Source organism: Gorilla gorilla, chromosome 5 (assembly GCF_029281585.2).
Source record: "Gorilla gorilla gorilla isolate KB3781 chromosome 5, NHGRI_mGorGor1-v2.1_pri, whole genome shotgun sequence".
NCBI classification, from domain to species: domain Eukaryota; kingdom Metazoa; phylum Chordata; class Mammalia; order Primates; family Hominidae; genus Gorilla; species Gorilla gorilla.
Genome location: NC_073229.2, coordinates 56,490,383 through 56,508,758, shown reverse-complemented (window position 1 = coordinate 56,508,758; position 18,376 = coordinate 56,490,383). Strand labels below are relative to the sequence as shown.

General features: G+C 42.6%; 1 protein-coding gene across 2 annotated transcripts in view; it reads right to left on the bottom strand.

The window, feature by feature from the left end:
* Positions 1 to 18,376, bottom strand: part of DNAH8 (dynein axonemal heavy chain 8) — a 394,484-nt gene that overhangs the window by 298,956 nt on the left and 77,152 nt on the right. The window contains exons 1-3 of one of the 2 annotated variants that reach the window (XM_019030248.4): positions 13,797 to 13,929; positions 5,851 to 6,274; positions 5,579 to 5,713 (exon numbers count right to left, since the gene is read on the bottom strand). In XM_019030248.4, the coding sequence (XP_018885793.3) occupies positions 5,579 to 5,713; positions 5,851 to 6,240 (525 nt within the window). In that variant the 5' untranslated portion in view covers positions 6,241 to 6,274; positions 13,797 to 13,929. Of the gene's footprint in view, positions 1 to 5,578; positions 5,714 to 5,850; positions 6,275 to 13,796; positions 13,930 to 18,376 lie in introns of those variants that run through there. The other variant, XM_063707575.1, reaches the window with a different exon arrangement.

Genomic DNA, 18,376 nt, shown 5'->3' with positions numbered 1-18,376 from the left:
CTGCCACCACGCCCAGCTAATTTTTGTATTTTTAGTAAAGATGGGGTTTCGCCATGTTGGCCAGGCTGGTCTTGAACTCCTGACCTCAAGTGATGCTCCTGCCTTGGCCTCCCAAAATGCCGGGATTATAGGTATGAGCCACCACACCTGGCCGTGAGTATCTCTTAATTTACTGATGGCCTAGGGGAAGTATCCCAAGTGTAGCAAAGCCACTCCTCCTAGGACAGTGTTCTCAAATGTTAGTGTGCATCAGAGAATCACACAGACGGCTTTTTAAAAACACAAAATGATTTGCATTCCTATCAAGTTCCAGGTGATGCTGATGCAACTGGGACCACATTTGAGAACCACCACCCTGGGAGATAAAACAGAGCCACCAAGATGTGCGTAACTCTAGCCCTTTGTTCTCTACTCTTCCACCTCCCGTATATACTTGGGTCTCACATAATTGCCACCTAAAAGGGACAAAAGCTGTCCACATAGTTCTTGCACAGCTCCATCAGTACTTTCTTGCTGACCCTTTAGCTTTGAAAGCATACAAATTCTCAAAAGTAGTGCACATGACTAGGATAAAAAGACATCAAAATATCAAATGCAATGAATCCTTGCATTTTAGATACATTGTACTCATGAGACTAGCAAAGTAAAGGTGAGATCATGGGCCAAAATCATGACTGTGAATTAAAAATTCACTTATATTACATAACATTTTACCAACAGTTAATCTGAGTATCACCTAGGTAAAGTGGCATTATTATACCCTTCTTGCAGAAGAGAAAATTAAGGTAAAAAGACTTTAAGTAGGCCAGGCTCGGTGGCTCACCTCTGTAATCCCAGCACTTTGAGAAGCCCAGGTGGGCAGACTGCTTGAGCCCAAGAGTTCAAGACCAGCCTGAGAAACATGGCAAAATCTCCTCTCTATAAAAATACCAAAAAAATTAGCTGGGCATGGAGGTATGTGCCAATGGTCCCAGCTACTTGGGAGGCTAAAGTCGGAGGATGGCCCGAGTCTGGGAGGTTGAGGCTGCAGTGAGCTGTAATCACACCACTGCACTCTAGACTGGGCAACAGAGCGACAGTCTGTCTCAAAAGAAAAAAAAAAATTAAATGAAGGACCCAAAACACACATGCACAGCACAGAACCTGGGATTGGACCTCAGCTTTGGGTGTCCAAATTTGTGCTCCTTCCACGTACCACAACCCTGCCACCCAGTCACTGGAAAACATTGCCAGTAAGCCAGAAAAGAGACTATCTTGAGCAGTGCTGAATGAAGGGGGCAGGAAAGTGGGAAGGGGTAAAAGTGCCAATGTTGCAGAAACATCTGCATTGGTCAAGGTCCTAGCAAGAAAAGGAGTCACACCCAAAGGGGTGTTTGAAAAAACTTTATAAATAAAAAGGCTATTTTATTTATACAATAAAAGACTATTTCTAGAGGCCAGAGGAGGATTAAGAGAAGCTGCGGCACTAGCAGCAACAATGGGACTAGCAATAAAGGAAAACCGTGATCCCCCAAGGCCTAAAGAGTTGAGAGCTAGAGGAAATAGAATGACTAGGGCCAGGTTGAGAACTGGAGATGCAGGCTGCTCAGGGAGCTATAACTATGGGAGCAGAGAACCACGGTCAGGAACAGGGCCAAGTGGGGAGCTTCTCTCCCCTTGTGCCCTCCCATTTCCTGCTGTGCCTCCCAGTGGCTGAACCAAGTGTAAACCAGAGAACAAGGGAGCCCAGGTGATAGATTCCATAGAGTTCAGCTTTCTATGCCACAGAGCAGGGCAGAGACAAAGCGAGAATGGATCCAGAGGCAAACAAAGTAACCATCATACCCTCTTGTCCACTTTTTTGTGGTGTCTTTACTGAGCTACTTTCATCCTGGATTGCATGCCAGGCTTCACATTAAAAGAATACTTTTCCAGGCCCAGCACGGTGGCCCACACCTGTAATCCCAGCCCTTTGGGAGGTCAAGGCTGGTGGATCACTTGAGGTCAGGAGTTCGAGACCAGCTTAGCCAAGATGGTAAAACCCCGTCTCTACTAAAAATACAAAAATTAGCCGGGCGTGGTGGCACGCACCTGTAGTCCCAGCAACTCAGGAGGCTGAGGCAGGAGAATCGCTTGAGCCTGGGAGGTGGAGGTTACAGTGAGCTGAGATGGTGCCACTGCACTCCAGGCTGGGTAACAGAGGAAGACTCCGTCTCAAAAAAAAAAAAAAACAAAAAACTAAAGAATACTTTTCCATATACCCCCAATTTCCTAAACCACACCACACCAAATCACGCCACCCCTTGTTCCTTGTTCCATCTCCTTACTCACCTGGTCACCAACCTTGATCCAACCTATCATATATCCTTGCCTTTTCCCCTCAACCAAATAAACATTCTAATCTTTCAGGTTTTGACACTGGTTTCCCTACTGGGTACACGATTTTCCCTCCACCATGGCTTTGCTCACTCACAAGCAACTCTTAAGGAAATACCTTTTGCAGCTTGATTCTTCCTTAATGCCTACATTTCCCATTCCTTGCAGCCTAAGCAGTGTCAGTCCTGGACCATAATGGCCTTAAAGGTAGAATCTAACCACATGGACCCAAAGTCTGAGACATACCCCAGGAATAGCAAATAGAAGGGTTTGTAGGCACATAGCACTTCTACTTCCTGACTAGCATGCTAGCCAGTAAGAATTCCTCCAAACAGAGAATACCAACCTAGAAATCCAGACGGCAAATACTTAAAGTTGGACTACCAGTTCTGCAGGTGCCCATCTCCCCCCACCACCTTAGTTCTAGCAGTTACCCTTTCATGAAGGCAGTGATCAGGTCGCAATGCCTATGCCTATACTCTTTGCAGAAGGTCTAGGGATTCCAGTTGTGGTGTTATCCAAATCTGTGGCCCCGCAATTTTCAGGTGAAACAAAATTGATGACTCATCTGGCTTCCTCCCTAACCAAATGCAGGACTGATCCTCGGGACAGGCCTAAAGCCTGGGCCTACTAAGAAATGACTTTTTAGAAATTGGCCTTCCCTTCCTCTCATTGTCACCATCTCAGGGATGCGTATAAGGTTGTTTTGCACCAATTGCTTAGAAAGACTAGAAGGACATGTAGCCAAAGTCACCACAGAAACTAGAATAGTCACTGGGGAAAGGAAACCATTAAAACAAACAAACCCAACCTGTGAATGGCAAAGAAAATCCTCTTACTATTTGGTTGGCGTTGTCCACAGTCAGGACCAGCTACAGAATTTGATGAACACAGTGCAAAATGAAAATGCGAGACATTTACCAAAAAATTATCAAGAACTTCAAAATGGTGACAAAAGATCATCAAACCAAGCACAGTGACATTCTAAGCACAGGGGCCTCTGTAACTACACAGCCCATATATCCATGAAGCCAGCCTTGACCACAGCAGTAAATTCCAGCAGGGAACTCTGGTGACCTGGGAAACCACAATCTACTTCCGGTTGCTTGCTGTGACACCTCTTGTTTTATGTACACATCTCCATGCATTCTCTATACTTTGTCATTATAATAGCTTAGAGCTATTGATGTCTTTGCATCAATCACATCCCCATCTCACTGTTACAGCTAAACAACAGGACCAGGAAAATGAGCAATCCCATTCATACTGTCAGAGAACTGCCAGGACCACATTCTTATAAGGATACTGGACGACATGAAGCGCAGACAATTTTGCAGAATTTAGCAATGCACTGTATCAAGCAAGGGAGTAGCTCTTCATTATTATTATTATTATTATTATATGAGTTGGAGTCTCACTCTATCGCCCAGGATGGAGTGCAGTGGTACAGTCTCGGCTCACTGCAACCTCTGCCTCCCAGGTTCAAGCGATCCTCCTGCCTTAGCCTCCTGAGTAGCTGGGACTACAGGCACATGCCACCACACCCAGCTAATTTTTGTATTTTTAGTAGAGACAGGGTTTCACCATTTTGGTTACGCTGGTCTTGAACTTCTGACCTCAGGTAATCTGCCCGCCTCAGCTTCCCAAAGTGCTTGGATTACAGGTGTGAGCTGCTGCGCCCGGCCGGGAGTAGCTCTTTTAGGCACTGTTCCATAGAACCCTGGCTCCTAGAGCAAGCTAAAGAGTTTTGCCCATGTTTGATGACCCCTATAAAAGCAGGGGATATGGCCCCCATGGTGACAACCTCACCACAACCCCACCTCACCCCAACTCTCTCACCAGTGCATTCAGTGAGACAATCAGCTCACCAGCAGTCTGCACCTGCTCACTGGTCTTTCTGGCATACCAGCCCAGTCCACTCCTAGGGTTCAGAAAAAGCCCAAGAAGCTAGTGGTAGTTTTATTGAAAATTATCTTAGAACCAGAGCTATCGCGAGGGAAGCTATGACACAAGTGTATCATACATTACTATAATTAGGGTGACCACATCAATTTATCATCCAAAACTTTTAGTAGTGTCAGGAGGTACTGTTAATCATGCCAGGAAAATAGGTATAATTCAGAACTGTCCCTGGCACACTGAGACATATGGTAACCTGACCTGCAATCACATCACTATTTCTACTACCGTATACTCATACAATAGTCACTGTTTCCTGACTTATTTATGCAGCTTTTCTCTACAAGTGATTTGCATATATAGTTCATATAACCTGTACTTGTAAAATATTACCTACCATCACTCAACTATGCCTCTAACTTCTGACATCATTCTGAGTTAGAAGTTTAGCCAAAATTCTAGTTGCTAACTTTTCTCTTCTTCCTCCACAACAGTAAACCTGATTAGAAATACCATTCAACTGGACCAGGTGCAGTGGCTCACGCCTGTAATCCCAGCACTTTGGGAGGCCAAAGTGGGCAGATCACGAGGTCAACAGATCAAGACCATCCTGGTCAACATGGTGAAACCCCATCTCTACTAAAAATACAAAAAAAAATTTAGCTGGGCGTGGTTGTGCATGCCTGAAATCCCAGCTACTCGGGACCCTGAGGCAGAAGAATCCGGAAGGCAAGGTTAGTGAGCTGAGATCATGCCACTCCACTCCAGCCTGGCGACAGGGCAAGACTCTGTCTCAAAAAATAAATAAATTATTAATTAAATTAAATTAAAAAAGAAATACCATTCAACTGGCTATAATTATATAAACTAAACCTTCTCCTCTAGTCAGTAAAATTCCAACTTTTGTCTTTTTCTTTTTTCTTTCTTTTTTGTTTTTTAGACAGCATCTCACTCTGTCAGCCAGGCTGGAGTACTCACTGCATCCTCCACCTCCCAGGCCCAAGAGATCCTCCCACCTCAGCCTCCTGAGTAGCTGGGACCACAGGTACAGACCACCATGCCCAGCTAATTTTTGTATTTTTTGCAGAGACAGGAGTTTTGCTATGTTGCCCAAGCTAGTCTCAAACTCCTGGCCTCAAGCAATCCCCAAACCTCAGCCTCCCAAAGTGCTGGGATTACAGGCATGAGCCACTGTGCCCTGCCCCAACTTTGTCTTTCTGAATGATTTTTGTTGTTGTTGTTGCTGTTTATGACAACTCTATTTTCTTAAGTTAATCACTTACTCAAAGGGCAATTAAAATATAATGATAAGACTTAAACTTACAGATGGGCAATCCAAAATTAGTTCTTCAACAGTTACTATGTCCAGGCCAAGATTTTCTGCTAGAATTTCAAATATATATTTATATGAAGGGTCAATTTTCAGTCTTCGGCTTTCCCTTGCCTCTCTAAATCTTGCCTAAGGAATGAAAACCAAGTTCAAAAATTGCAATTCTGAAGAAAAAATATCAAACTGTTTCATACTTTGTAAAGTAAAAGTATTTCGTATTTGATAAGGAAAAGTGGCACGCATGAAAAATCGTATTAGAAGCAAACCTGTCTCTCTTTTAATGTTTCCTGTAGATTGGGAAGGCCACTCATACTCCGGCAGTATCTGGAGGACCGCCGGGAAGACGGCAAGGACAGCACTTCCGAAATCACTGACTGAACCGGTCGCGGTGCAAGCCTCTGTCGAACTCTATTCAGATCCGCTTCATGATCATCTGGAGGAACTATCCCTTCTTCAGAAGGAATGAGATCCCGATAATCCACCACAGAAGAAACAGCATCTTCTGCGGAAGGAGAGAAACCATCTTCTGCCGGGGCCTCCACTGTCGGAGGGCGCGGGGCCTCTTCCTCTTCTGAACGGGGAGGGGCAGCCTCTTCCGTAGAGGGAGGAGCCTCTGCTCCCTCAGAAGGGGCGCCATCTTCAGCGTCCTTCTCCATCCTTCGTCGTGCGGAATGCTTTATACTTCAAAACCTAGAATTATAACATAGGTTCGTTTAAAACTACGGTAAATTGAGCGTTGTAGGTTTTTATTCCTCCCCTTTTAGCTAGACAAGTAGCAAAATCATTAAGTTCTCCCTTGCCGTATTATCTAAGGAAGCTTAGTTTATGGGGCTGGAGAGGTGATATTTTTAGTGAGGACAGCACACACACACACACACACACACACACACACACCTGGGAGCTTTTTCAAACACACACACACACACACACACACACACCCCTGGGAGCTTTTTCAAACTTTAAGTGCTCCTCCTGATTATGTTATGGCTCTAGGGGACTGTCCCTCCACACACATCCCATCCCTGCCATAGTAACCCCAGCAATTCACTGGAGGGCACCTGTCCTCAGGTGCCTTAGGACTAAAAAAAAAAAGATGAGAGCCACTGAGTTAGAGGACAGACTGTAGATCACTGCCGAGGTACTCACTGTGCAAGAGACCAAGCAAAGAACTTCGTGAACTCTAAAGTTTCCTTGCTTCAAGGAACTGTGTGATGCAATACAGTTCATCAATCAGACAATCTACTGTCTGCCATCTCATCTACCATAAAAGCATAAAACATCCTCTTAGCAGCCAAAATAAATAACCCCAAGTCCAAACAGAAAGTTCACACTGAAAAGTGATTGTGACTATTTATTGAGGCAATGGTACTATAGAGAGCATAAATCTAGCCTGCCTAAACAGAAAAGCTCTAATAATAAAGAAGTGTAGAAGTTATGAGCACATAACCATGGAAATTAGGGGACGCCAGTGGAAAAGGAGATGTCAGTTACAGACAAAAATCATATTGTAGGACAATAATGATGCCTCCAACCAAATAAATATGTTTTCAGGATGTGGTTAAAATCCAGAAACCAGAATAATAGTAAATACTTGGAGAACAAAAGGATACATTCCCAAACACGTAAGAAGACAGAAAAAGAGGTTTCTAGTGAGAAATTCTGAGGACACAGATGCAGACCTGGCCTAAGCAAGATGGAGCTTCTTATGATGGGTCACCAGTAGATACTACACAGAACCAGCCTGTCACCTATGCCCCACAACTGCCCTCTCCAAGTTTTCCAGATAACTCATAAACAGCTATAATTGTTTGTTTGATACACTTAGTTGGCCTACTCAAGGACAAACTGACCTATCTTTTAGCTGCCAGTTAACCAGTTTACCCACCCACTGCCCCCTAGAATGTGTCAACATGAACCATTGTTCCCAAACTATCAGCAGGGTTTTTTTAGCCTTCCCTCTCCCCACCCCCTTCTCTCTTTCTCTCTCCTCTCTCTCTCTCTCTTTCTCTTTTGTGACAGGGCCTCATGCTGCCACCTGGGCTAGGGTGCAGTGGCATGATCATAGCTCACTGCAGCTTTGACCTCCCAGGCTTGTGACCCTCCCACCTCAGCCTCCCAAGTAGCTAAGACTACAGGTGCATGCCACCAGCCTGGCTAATTTATTTATTTATTTATTTGTTTGTTTGTTTGTTTGTTTATTATTTTTATTTTTCATAGAGACAAGGTCTCATTATGTTGCTGAGACTGGTCTCATGGTACTGCCAAACAGTACCAGTACTCAAGCTCCTGGGCTCAAGTGATCTTCCCACCTCAGCCTTCTGAGTTGCTGGGACAACAGGAATGCACCACCATACATGCCTAATTTTTTTATTTTTTATTTTTAGAGACAGGGTTTCATTCTGTTGCTCAGGCTGGTCACAAACTCAATAATTCTTAAATTTGGTCTTTTGAGGTAATTTTCTATAAGTTTGTCCATCTTCATTCTTTTTCCTTTTGTCTCCTCTGCACATTTTCAAACAACCTGTCTGAGTTCAGTGATTCTTTCTTTGCTTGATCTGCTGTTGAGAACCTCTAATAAGTTTTTTAGCTCAGCAAATCTATTTCTTAATTCCAAAATTTCTGGGTTTTTTAATCTCAATCTCTTTGTTAACCTTCTCTGATAAATTTCTGAATTTTTTTGTGTTATCTTGGAGATCACTGAGCTTCCTCAGTGCTATTTTGAATTCTTGGTGAGAGGGTTCACATATTGCCTTCTTATTAGGGTTAGTCACTGGTTTCTCGCTTTGCCCTTTTGAAGAGGTCATGATCCTCTGTTTGCTATTTTTTCTTGTGAATGTATGTGTATGTCTTTGTGTTGAAAGATTAATTATTTACTCCAGTCTTCTCTGTCTGGCTGGTTTTGGTTTTTATTGGATATGTCTGCTTAGAGAGTCTTTACAATTTACCTGTAGATTTTCTTTTGTTTTTCACCAGGTCACTGACTCATTTCCAGCACTAGATGTCAGCTTAAGCCTGGGTTTGCCTCGGTTCTAGTAAACAATCAGATTGCTGCCCATCCAAAATGGGGGAAGTCCTAAAAGGATTATCCCAGCAGTGTGGGAATGCTGGCTAGGGGTTCATGCCTAAGGGAACTGTGGGATGAGCTTCCCACAGCATGGTACTGCCAAACAGCAACTCTGATTTGGTGTCTTCTTTGGCCAAGTTACAGAGCAGAGTTTCCAGGAATGGGGATGGTAGTCCTATCTCCCTCCTTCATCTCTGGCTGTCCTCAGGGATATTTCTCCCTTTAGCACTGCTGATACTTCCTGTGGTTTGAGGCAAGAACAGGTCTCCTGCCATGAAACCCAGGATGGTAGGAAAGTTGGTTGTCCACTTCAATCTCACTTTTCCCATTAGAGAAACCATAAGACTGGGAGAAATTTTCCATTTGCCTGGTGCCAGGCAGACTGAGGTAAGGAGTGTCACGCTATGAAAGTCCAATTCTCTTACCATCTGCTTAGAGGTTTTTTCACTTCTCTGTGGTACTGGAAATGATCTCATCCTTATATCTGAGTTTTGGGATATTGTTGGTGATAATCTTAACATTGTGTATTTGTTTCCATTTTCTGGTGGTAAGGGAGAAGAAAAAGCCAGCTTGCTTCTATGCCACCATTTTGAAACACAATGTCAGGGTGCATTTTTGAGCTTGGTAGGGTTTTAGGGCTGCAGCTTAATGGTTAGCCCATTCGCAGTAAAAATCTTTGGTGGCAACTCTAATGCTGGGCAGAATAGGCGTCTATCTGTGAAACAGAAGCCCAGGCATTCCTCTGATGCTAGAGGGAATGAGCTGTAATGATCAGCTGCATTAGCTACACCCCCTCCAGGTCTCTGGAGAAGCCCTGCCTCTTGTCTTAAGAATACAACTTCACAGTGGATTGGATGAAGAAATATATACCATGGAATACTATGCAGCCATAAAAAAACACATGTCCTCTGAAGCAACATGTATGCAGCTAGAGGCCATTATCCTAAGTGAACTAACACAGAAACAGAAAATCAAATACCTCATGTTCACACTTATAAGTAGGGACTAAACACTGGGTATACATGGACATAAAGATGGAAACAAGAGACACTGGGGGTACAAGAAGGGGAAGGGAAGGATGGGGGTTAGGGTTGAAAAACTACCTATTGGGTACTATGCTCACTATCTGCGTGACAGGTTTAATCATACTCCAAACCTCAGCATCATGCAATAAACCTTTGTAAGAAATCTTCACATGTATCCCCTGAATCCAAAATAAAAGTCGGAAAAAAAGACTACTTCAAGCCACAAGTGCTCAGCAACCAGAGCTAATGTAGCACCCCCTAGATGTCTTGCCTGAAATCCAGCCATGACAAGAATTCCTGAAGAATTCAGTCTCATTTACGAGATAAAGTAACCTATATGAATCAATCAAGAATGTTAAATTGTGATGTTCTGCTGAAAAAGGAATTTAAAGAAGGAAGAGAGAAATGTGGACAAAATAGACAAAGAGGATTTCATGGAGGATTTGAACATTAGTTGGCCTTAAAGGATGAGTAGGAGTCAACAAGAAGCAGAGGGAAGAAATTTAAACAGAGAAGTAAAGAGGTAAACTATAAAAAGCTATGAACAGGTCAAAGCAGGGAAAATTTGGTTGGGAAAAAAAGTTTAGAACGACATCATATCATATTCATTCTTCCAAAAGACCACAAACAGCAAGGATTCAGAATCTGTTAAGATAAATAATAAATGTGGTTTTTATACAAGCAGACTTTTGTGACTGTGAACACTGACATACAGACTCTGTTTCTGCGAATACAAGTGTCTGTGAACACTGAAAATTGATAATCAGGGATTAATCCCTATTGTGACTCAGAAAAAAATAAATTATAAATAATTTGTTATAGTTTAAATTTTGTTAAAATAGATCATATAGCTAAGATTCCCAAAATAAATATATAAATACATGACCACTGCCATTTTGGAGAGATTTTCCTTAAGGAAATCATATAACTTTCCCTCTAATGAAATACTGTAATTTGAGATGCATTTTCTACATGGTTTTTGAGTGTCAAATATTGCTTGGCAGGTAACAAACTCTAAATACTAAAAGATCAACTTATCAACTTATAAGAGTGATGCAATTATTTAATTTTAGGTTAGAAGATGTATGCAACTACTTTATATAGAGGAATTCCTAAAAACTGTAGCAAAAATGAAAAAATCTTACCAACGATATATAGATAGATATACAATATATATACAGACACACATACACACAAGGTTGGTGGTTCACTGCAACATGTTTGTAATAGCAAAAACAAGCAAGAAAACACACAGACACATACACACACCTTGGAAACAACCAAGATGTACCTTAATGAAGGGCCCACTAATTGTTCTGTACTACCCTTGTTCAATAAAATTTTAATGCATCGTTAGCGATACAAAGAATGAGGAAGGGCTATATATGCAGATATGTAAAACTCTCCAAGACACATTGTTACATAAAAAGCAAGATACATTGCATAATAACACCACTCGCAGAAAATTTTTAAAGTGTGTATATGTGTATATACGGTATTTCATCAATTCTAAGATGCATACTTTAAGAAGGTTTAATATGCAGCATTTTTTTGTTTCTCAGCATTTTTTTCTTTATGCAGTTACATAAAATACCTAATTTGCGTTTATAGAATTGCAAAAAAATTGTAATCAGTAATAGTTTAGATTTGATAAAGTACATTATAAGCTTTCTAGGGAGAATACACAATAAATTATTAATAAGAATCACTCTGAGTGAAAGAGATGGAAGAAGGGAAGTAGAAGAAGAATTTTTACTTTCCAATTTCCCAACTTTCTGTATGGTTCTTTTCTAAAAAAAAAAAATCGTGTACATTTTAGTTTTATTATATCTATGCATATCATATACTGCAACATACAAACTCCTGAGCTTGAGCTCAGGAGTTTGAGACTAGCCTGGGCAACATGGAGAAACCCAGTCTTGACAACAAATGCAAAAAATTAGCCGGGCGTGGTGGCGTGCACCTGTAGTCCCAGCTACTTGGAGGGCTGAGGAGGGAGGATAGCTTGAGCCCAGGAGGTCAAGGCTGCAGTGAGCCAAAATGGCGCCACTGCACTCCAGTCTGGGTGACAGAGTGAGAACCTATCTTAAAAAAAAAAAATAAGACCTGAAATTCCCTACGAATCTACCCCCAAGCATTCACATTCTGCTGATGCAAAGAACACAGAGTGAATGTGGCATCAACACTTGTTCACTTTCTCTGGGTCCTTCTCTCCTTCACAGACAACTTGCTCTGTTGTGCAGGCTGGAGTACAGTCATGCGAGCACAGCTCATTGCAGTCCTCACCTCCTGGGCTCAAATGATCCTCCTACCTCAGCCTCCCAAGTAGCTAGGACTAAAGGCATACACAGTCACACTTGGCTGTTCTTTTTTGGTTTGGGTTTTGGTTGTTCTGTAGAGATGGGATCTCACTATGCTGCCCAGGCTGGATGCAATCATTTTCAATTCCCACCATCCCTTCTTAAGTTAAATTTTAAGGATTCAGTGAACTTCCGCAAAGTCAACCAGAAATGCATCCTGGTTATTTTCAGGAGCATTTCCAGGTGTTGAACTCCTCCCCTCCTAGGAATACTACAGTAAGCGAGCAAGTTGCATACCTGTGTGCTGGGTACAGCCAATTCAACCACACCCTTTTCTCTTGCACCCATTGCTGTAACCCTATCCCAAATGCATTAGTTCATTCAGCAATATTGAGCGTCTTCTGCATGTCTGGCCACTGTGGCTACATAAAAGACTAAGGACTTCTCCAAAGCAAAATGCACAATCAAATTGGTGTGACAGACTATTGAATACAACACAAGATGGTCAATGTCAATGACAGGTGAATTAACGAAGGGCTAAGAGAGCTTAGCAGGCAGCAAAACTTCTGAAAAAAAAAAAAGAAAGAAAGAAAACTTGACAGAGAAGGTACCACCCAAGTCGGGTCTAAAGAAGAGTTGTCAGGAGAGGATGGGAGAGAGAAACATTATAGGCAGAAGGTGGGAACAGTGGCGTACAAAAGCAGAGAAGCAAAAACAGGCACAACTATCTTGGGAAAAGTGGTAAATTCAGTGATGATACTTTTGGGCTAGAGGGGAATGAGAAGGGTAGAGGAACGGGAAATAAGCCGGAGGGAGAGGCATTTTTTTTTGTTTTATTTTTGAATTTTTTAAAATATACAGGCATATGGCCGGGCGTGGTGACTCACGCCTGTAATCCCAGCACTTTGGGAGGCCGAGGTGGGCGGATCACAAGGTCACGAGATCGAGACCATCTTGGCTAACACTGTGAAACCCCGTCTCCACTAAAAATACCAAAAAAAATTAGCCGGGCGTGATGGCGGGCGCCTGTAGCCCCAGCTACTCGGGAGGCTGAGGCAGGAGAATGGCTTGAACCCGGGAGGCAGAAATTGCAGTGAGCCGAGATCGCACCACTGCACTCCAGCCTGGGCGGCAGAGTGAGACTCCGTCTCAAAAAAATATATATATATATATATAATATATATAATATATATTATATATATTTATATATATTTATATATGTATATATTTATATATCATATATATTTATATATGTATATATTTATATATCATATATATTTATATATGTATATATTTATATATCATATATATTTATATATGTATATATTTTTATTTTAATAGCTTTTGGGGTACAGGTGGTTTTTTTACATGGATGCATTGGATAGTGGTGAAGTCTGAGATTTCAGGGTCATCCAGGTAGCATACATTGCAAGCGATATGTAGTTTTTTCACCCCTCACCCCCCTCCCACCCTTCCCCTTCTGAGTCTCCGAAGTCCACTATACCCCTCTGGATGCCTTTGCGTAGCAATAGCTTAGCTCCTACTCATAGGTGAGAACGTGCGGTATTTGGTTTTCTAGTCTCAAAACGGGGAGTTGGTGTGAAGTCACTTAGATGTCCAGTGTAGAGACTGACAAAGGGTAGTGACTCAGCTGGGGTTTTGAAGCAGGGGTTCCCTGGGTTCAACTAACAGAGGTGGAGGACTGAACTGTAGCGTGGATTCCAGTCCCCTAAAAAGAAGGAAACTGGGCGGGGAACCCGGCTGCATCAGGGCCTCCGGGGCAGGGGCCGGCCGCTCACAGCGCGCTCAGACCAGGCACTCACCAGCCGCTCTCTGGGCCCCGATGCCCCGACCACTCAGCCCACTGAGGCCGGCCCCAGCGGCTGCGCTGCCCCGGGGGAGCTGCTCCGGCCTCCGCGGCCCGGAACGAGGCTGACGGTTGGGAGTCCGACACAGGCTCGCTCGGGGGCGAGGGCTCCGCAGTGCGCAGCTCCCTACGGGGAGCGACTGGAGGGGCAAGGGCAGCCCCCGCGCTCCCCAATAAAGGATGCACCCACCGAGCCCGAGGACTTTTGAAACATCGTTTAGGGGACCCCGGGCACTGAAGGCCGGGTTCCTGGAGATGGACATTTGGAGTGCGGTGCCAGGGGCTTGGGAGGATTCCCGCGTATACGTGGTAATACGGAAATATATAAAATAATGTTTTCTATGACCTTTACAGTTTCTGAAGTTACTTAGTGTTTTCCTTGAGAACCTAAAAAGTGTTTCCTGGTGAGTCAGTGTGTTCAGAAACCCGTGACTGATGAGAGAGAAAGATTCTGGGGGAAAACTGACTTCTCTCCCAAGTCCACCCCCTCCCCTCTCTAGTACGGTTGTGTTTTGCTGTGACTGCCTGACATGATGTGAGCGGTCCGTTTTTAGTTGGGTGTGTTAACCAAAGAAAAAAAATCAGTCATTTAAATAATTAATATTAGTTTTATTCAGATGTCTTACTAAGGATTGCAATCCGGAGAGTCTTTCAGAGACTTTCTGTGAGACTGCTCCAAAGCTTAGGTACAGGTGGTGGCATGTGATAGGAAGTGGCATCAGATGTGCTCAGCAGTTACATCAAATGAGCTCAGCAGTTACATTACAGCAAGATCTCATCAAGGGTGGGGTTCAAGGGTACATCTGTTTATAGATTATAGAGGCATAATCATTAATCCTATCAGCTATTATCTTATTATGTACAGGAAGAGGCATGAGTTAGGATCCTGGAACTTTTGCAAGAAAAGATTCATGCAAGAGATGTTATCATCTTCAGGGGCATTCTTCCAGGGGCTGCACTTAGTCACTGAGTTAGGGGATTTGTGAAATTTGGCTGCCAAAGAATTCTCTGACATTCTGCTGGCAAGCAGAATGAGCAAATATAGCTTCTTACATAAACTATTTTGTCTTACAGGTGTGAAAGTCAGTCTTTGAATGTAGAGCAGATCAATGTGGAATGAGGACTGAAAGGTCTGTCAACTGAAAAAAAAACAAGAATGAATATAAAAAATCACAAATTAAATAAACCATGGTCCATCCATATTAATAGACATTACTCAGTGATTATACAATATAAGCTTATGGGAGCAAGGGAGTTCCTGAATATCCTTGCTGACTGTGCCGAAATGCAAGACCTACCTACCCTCTAACTCTGAGCCACTTCCTTAACTAATCTTTAGGCAACTCAGCAGGCCACAGCAACCACGGCATGAGAAGGCACAATTGCTCACTTCCCGGGGAGAGGGACTAGCTTGTTTACTGCTCGATACAAAAGATACTGAGCACTTAGCCCTAGATTCTTTACCTGCCTCCCAGTCCACTGCCTGCATCTGGGTCCATGGGGTTGCCCATTGGGACTTGGGGTTGGGGGAACCGGCCTCCCATATGATACTCCTGCCATTTGTTGAGGTGGTGTTGAGGACAAGTGCTCTACCTCTTGTCCATCGAATCTCATTGTTTACTTTTGGCACTGATGGAGCTGGGGCAGGTTTTATACTTGCCTTCTTTTCCTGTCCCTATGCTGTCTCTCTATTCTCATGTAGTAAGAAACAAAACAGAATACCATATTCCTTAATAAAGAGCCTTAAATATATTCATTCATATGCCTTAACCTACAAATGCCTCTTTTGAAAATATATTCCTAAGAAATAATACTAAATATGGACAGAGCTTTGGTTCTAAAGACATGTGTTGCTGTATTAGGTTTGTAGCACCGTGATCCATGCAATAGTTTCATTAACTCTGGCAGAAAACTAGCTTCACGGAATACTGCCGAATGATAGCACCCCTGAGAATGCCTGAGATACAGGAAAACTGTACCTTCCACAGAGTTCTCTTGAGGCTTAACAGAAGGTAAACCCCATGCAGCACTTATATAAGACATTAAGTGCCCACGATCCTGAGTATTAAGTGTCCCCGAAAATACAATGAGGGAACACATATAAAAACACTTGGCACAGTAGTACATGGTAATGGCTAAATCAATGATAGCTGTTATTTGTAGTAGTTTAGTATTAGTGTGTGTAGTGAAGAAAAATACTGAACTGGTAATCAGGGAAACTGAGTCCTGTTACTGTGCTACTCAACAAATAACCGTTTAGTCGACTAACCCTCAGATTGTTAAACTGTTCTATTACTGGATGTCCTTATTTGTAAAAAGAAATGGGGGAGTTGAGATAATCTCTAAGTTCCCTTCCAGTTCGAAAAATGTCTAACTCTATGACGAGTTTGGTTTCAAGCCTCATCAATTGAGAGGAAGATGATACTATTGACCGAAATAAAAATGTCAAAACAACCAATTGGAAATGTCTAGGTGTTGTAGGGAATATGCAATTAAGGTGCACAGATTATCAATATTTGCTATGTTATAATTGTCCTAAAGTACCACATGATCATATTATCAAATAACAATTTAAGTAGCCAGTTATTCAAGTAAAACATATATAAATATTAAATAACTATCCACAGCTCATTCCTTTGAGCTTTTCTTGAAGGATTATCAGTTTGTGGCTGTAATGGCACATTTATATCTTGTTTAGTGTGGTCCATTCTACTTGCAAACAAAAATCTCTGCCATTGCAGAAACCTGAAAAACCTGACAATAAGAACCTAAGCAACTGTGAACCCAAAAGTATCTGAGACAGGTTGCAATCAACTCAGAAAGTTTATTTTGCAAATATTTTGCTAACGTTAAGGATGGACCCATGACATAGCCTCAGGAGGTCCTGATGACATGTGCCCAAGGTGGCCAGGTTACAGCTTGCTTTTATACATTTTAGGGAGACATAATACATGGGGGTGGGCCTTCCAGGCCACGGGTAGATTTAAAAATCTTCTGATTAGCAATTGGTTGAAAGAGTTATTATCAATAGAAAGAAATGTGTGGATTACAATAAGGGGTTGTGGAGATCAAGGTTTTATCATGCCGTCGAAGGGTCCAGGTAGCAGGCTTCAGAGAAAATAGATTGTAAATGTTTCTTATCAGACTTAAAGAGTGTCTTATCAGTAATTCCAAGAGGGATGAGGGTATAATGAGGCATGTCCAACCCCTCCTTCCATCATGGCCTGCGCTAGTTTTCAATCTATCTATTTTCCTATGGTTGGACATTTAGCCTTTATCAATTTTTTCTTCCTTTTTTTTTTTTTTTTTTTTTTTTGCTATTCAAACCATGTTTCTTATACATGTCTCATGGAGTGCAGACACAATAACTCTTTTCATACCCTTGGCTGAGAGGAAGGGTCCATTCAGATGGTTGGGGCGGCGGGGTGCAGAGGGTTACAATTTTATTTTTGGTTTACACAACTAATAAGATGATGTTCATTAAGGAAAATAAATGTAATCATAAAAGTATTTTAAACATATTCTCAGATTTCCTAATCTTAAATTATTACCAACGAAAAAGAAAAGCCATGTATACGTCCCTTGTAATGGGTTGAATTGTGTACCCCCCACAAAATATGTCCAAGTCTTTTTTTTTTTTTTTGAGACAGAGGTCTCGCTCTGTTGCTCAGGCTGGAGTGCAATAGCACCATCTCAGCTCACTGCAACCTCCGTTTCCCTGGTTCAAGTGATTCTTCCACCTCAGCCTCCTGAGTAGCTGGGACTACAGGTGCACAACATCATGCCTGGCTAATTTTTGTATTTTTGTAGAGACAGGGTTTCACCATGTTGGTCAGGCTGGTCTTGAACTACTGACCTCAGGTGATCCGCCCACCTTGGCCTCCCAAAGTGCTGGGATTACAGGCATGAGCCACCGCACTCGGCCAATATGTCTAAGTCTTAATTACCATGACCTGTGAATATGACCTTATTTGGAAAAAAAAATCTTTGAAGACGTAATGAAGTAAAAAATCTCAAGGTGAAATTGTTGGGGTGATCAGACCCAACACCAGGCTGTGGGGGCTACAAAGTCCAGCAGAATCAAAGGTCTAGCGGGAACCAGCCCCGCCAGCAACATGGATTCTCTTTCCTATCCCAGGTGGGTCAAACAGAGATGAGTTTGTGAAAGCTGGGTCCAGGGGGATCACCGCAATGTGGAGCTGCAATGTCACCCAAGCACTGGAATAGCTAGCATTTATTATCAGTTTACATGTGGGAGGGGGAGCAAGGGCAGTGAGCAGAGGGTGGTCTGATCATGGGGTGAGAAGATCACATGATTATAGGGTGAGGTCCACAGTAAAGATGTACGGATATACGGAACTGTGAGTTCCAACTGCTAGTTGCATGCATCAGCAATTTAATAGGATCAGGCTTTAACTATAAACTATGTTTAAGATGGTTGCGCAGTAGGCAAGTAAGAACGGGACATGAAACCAGACGCAGTAGGCAAGTAAGAACGGGACATGAAACCAGATGAGCAGTCTGACCACAGTTCTC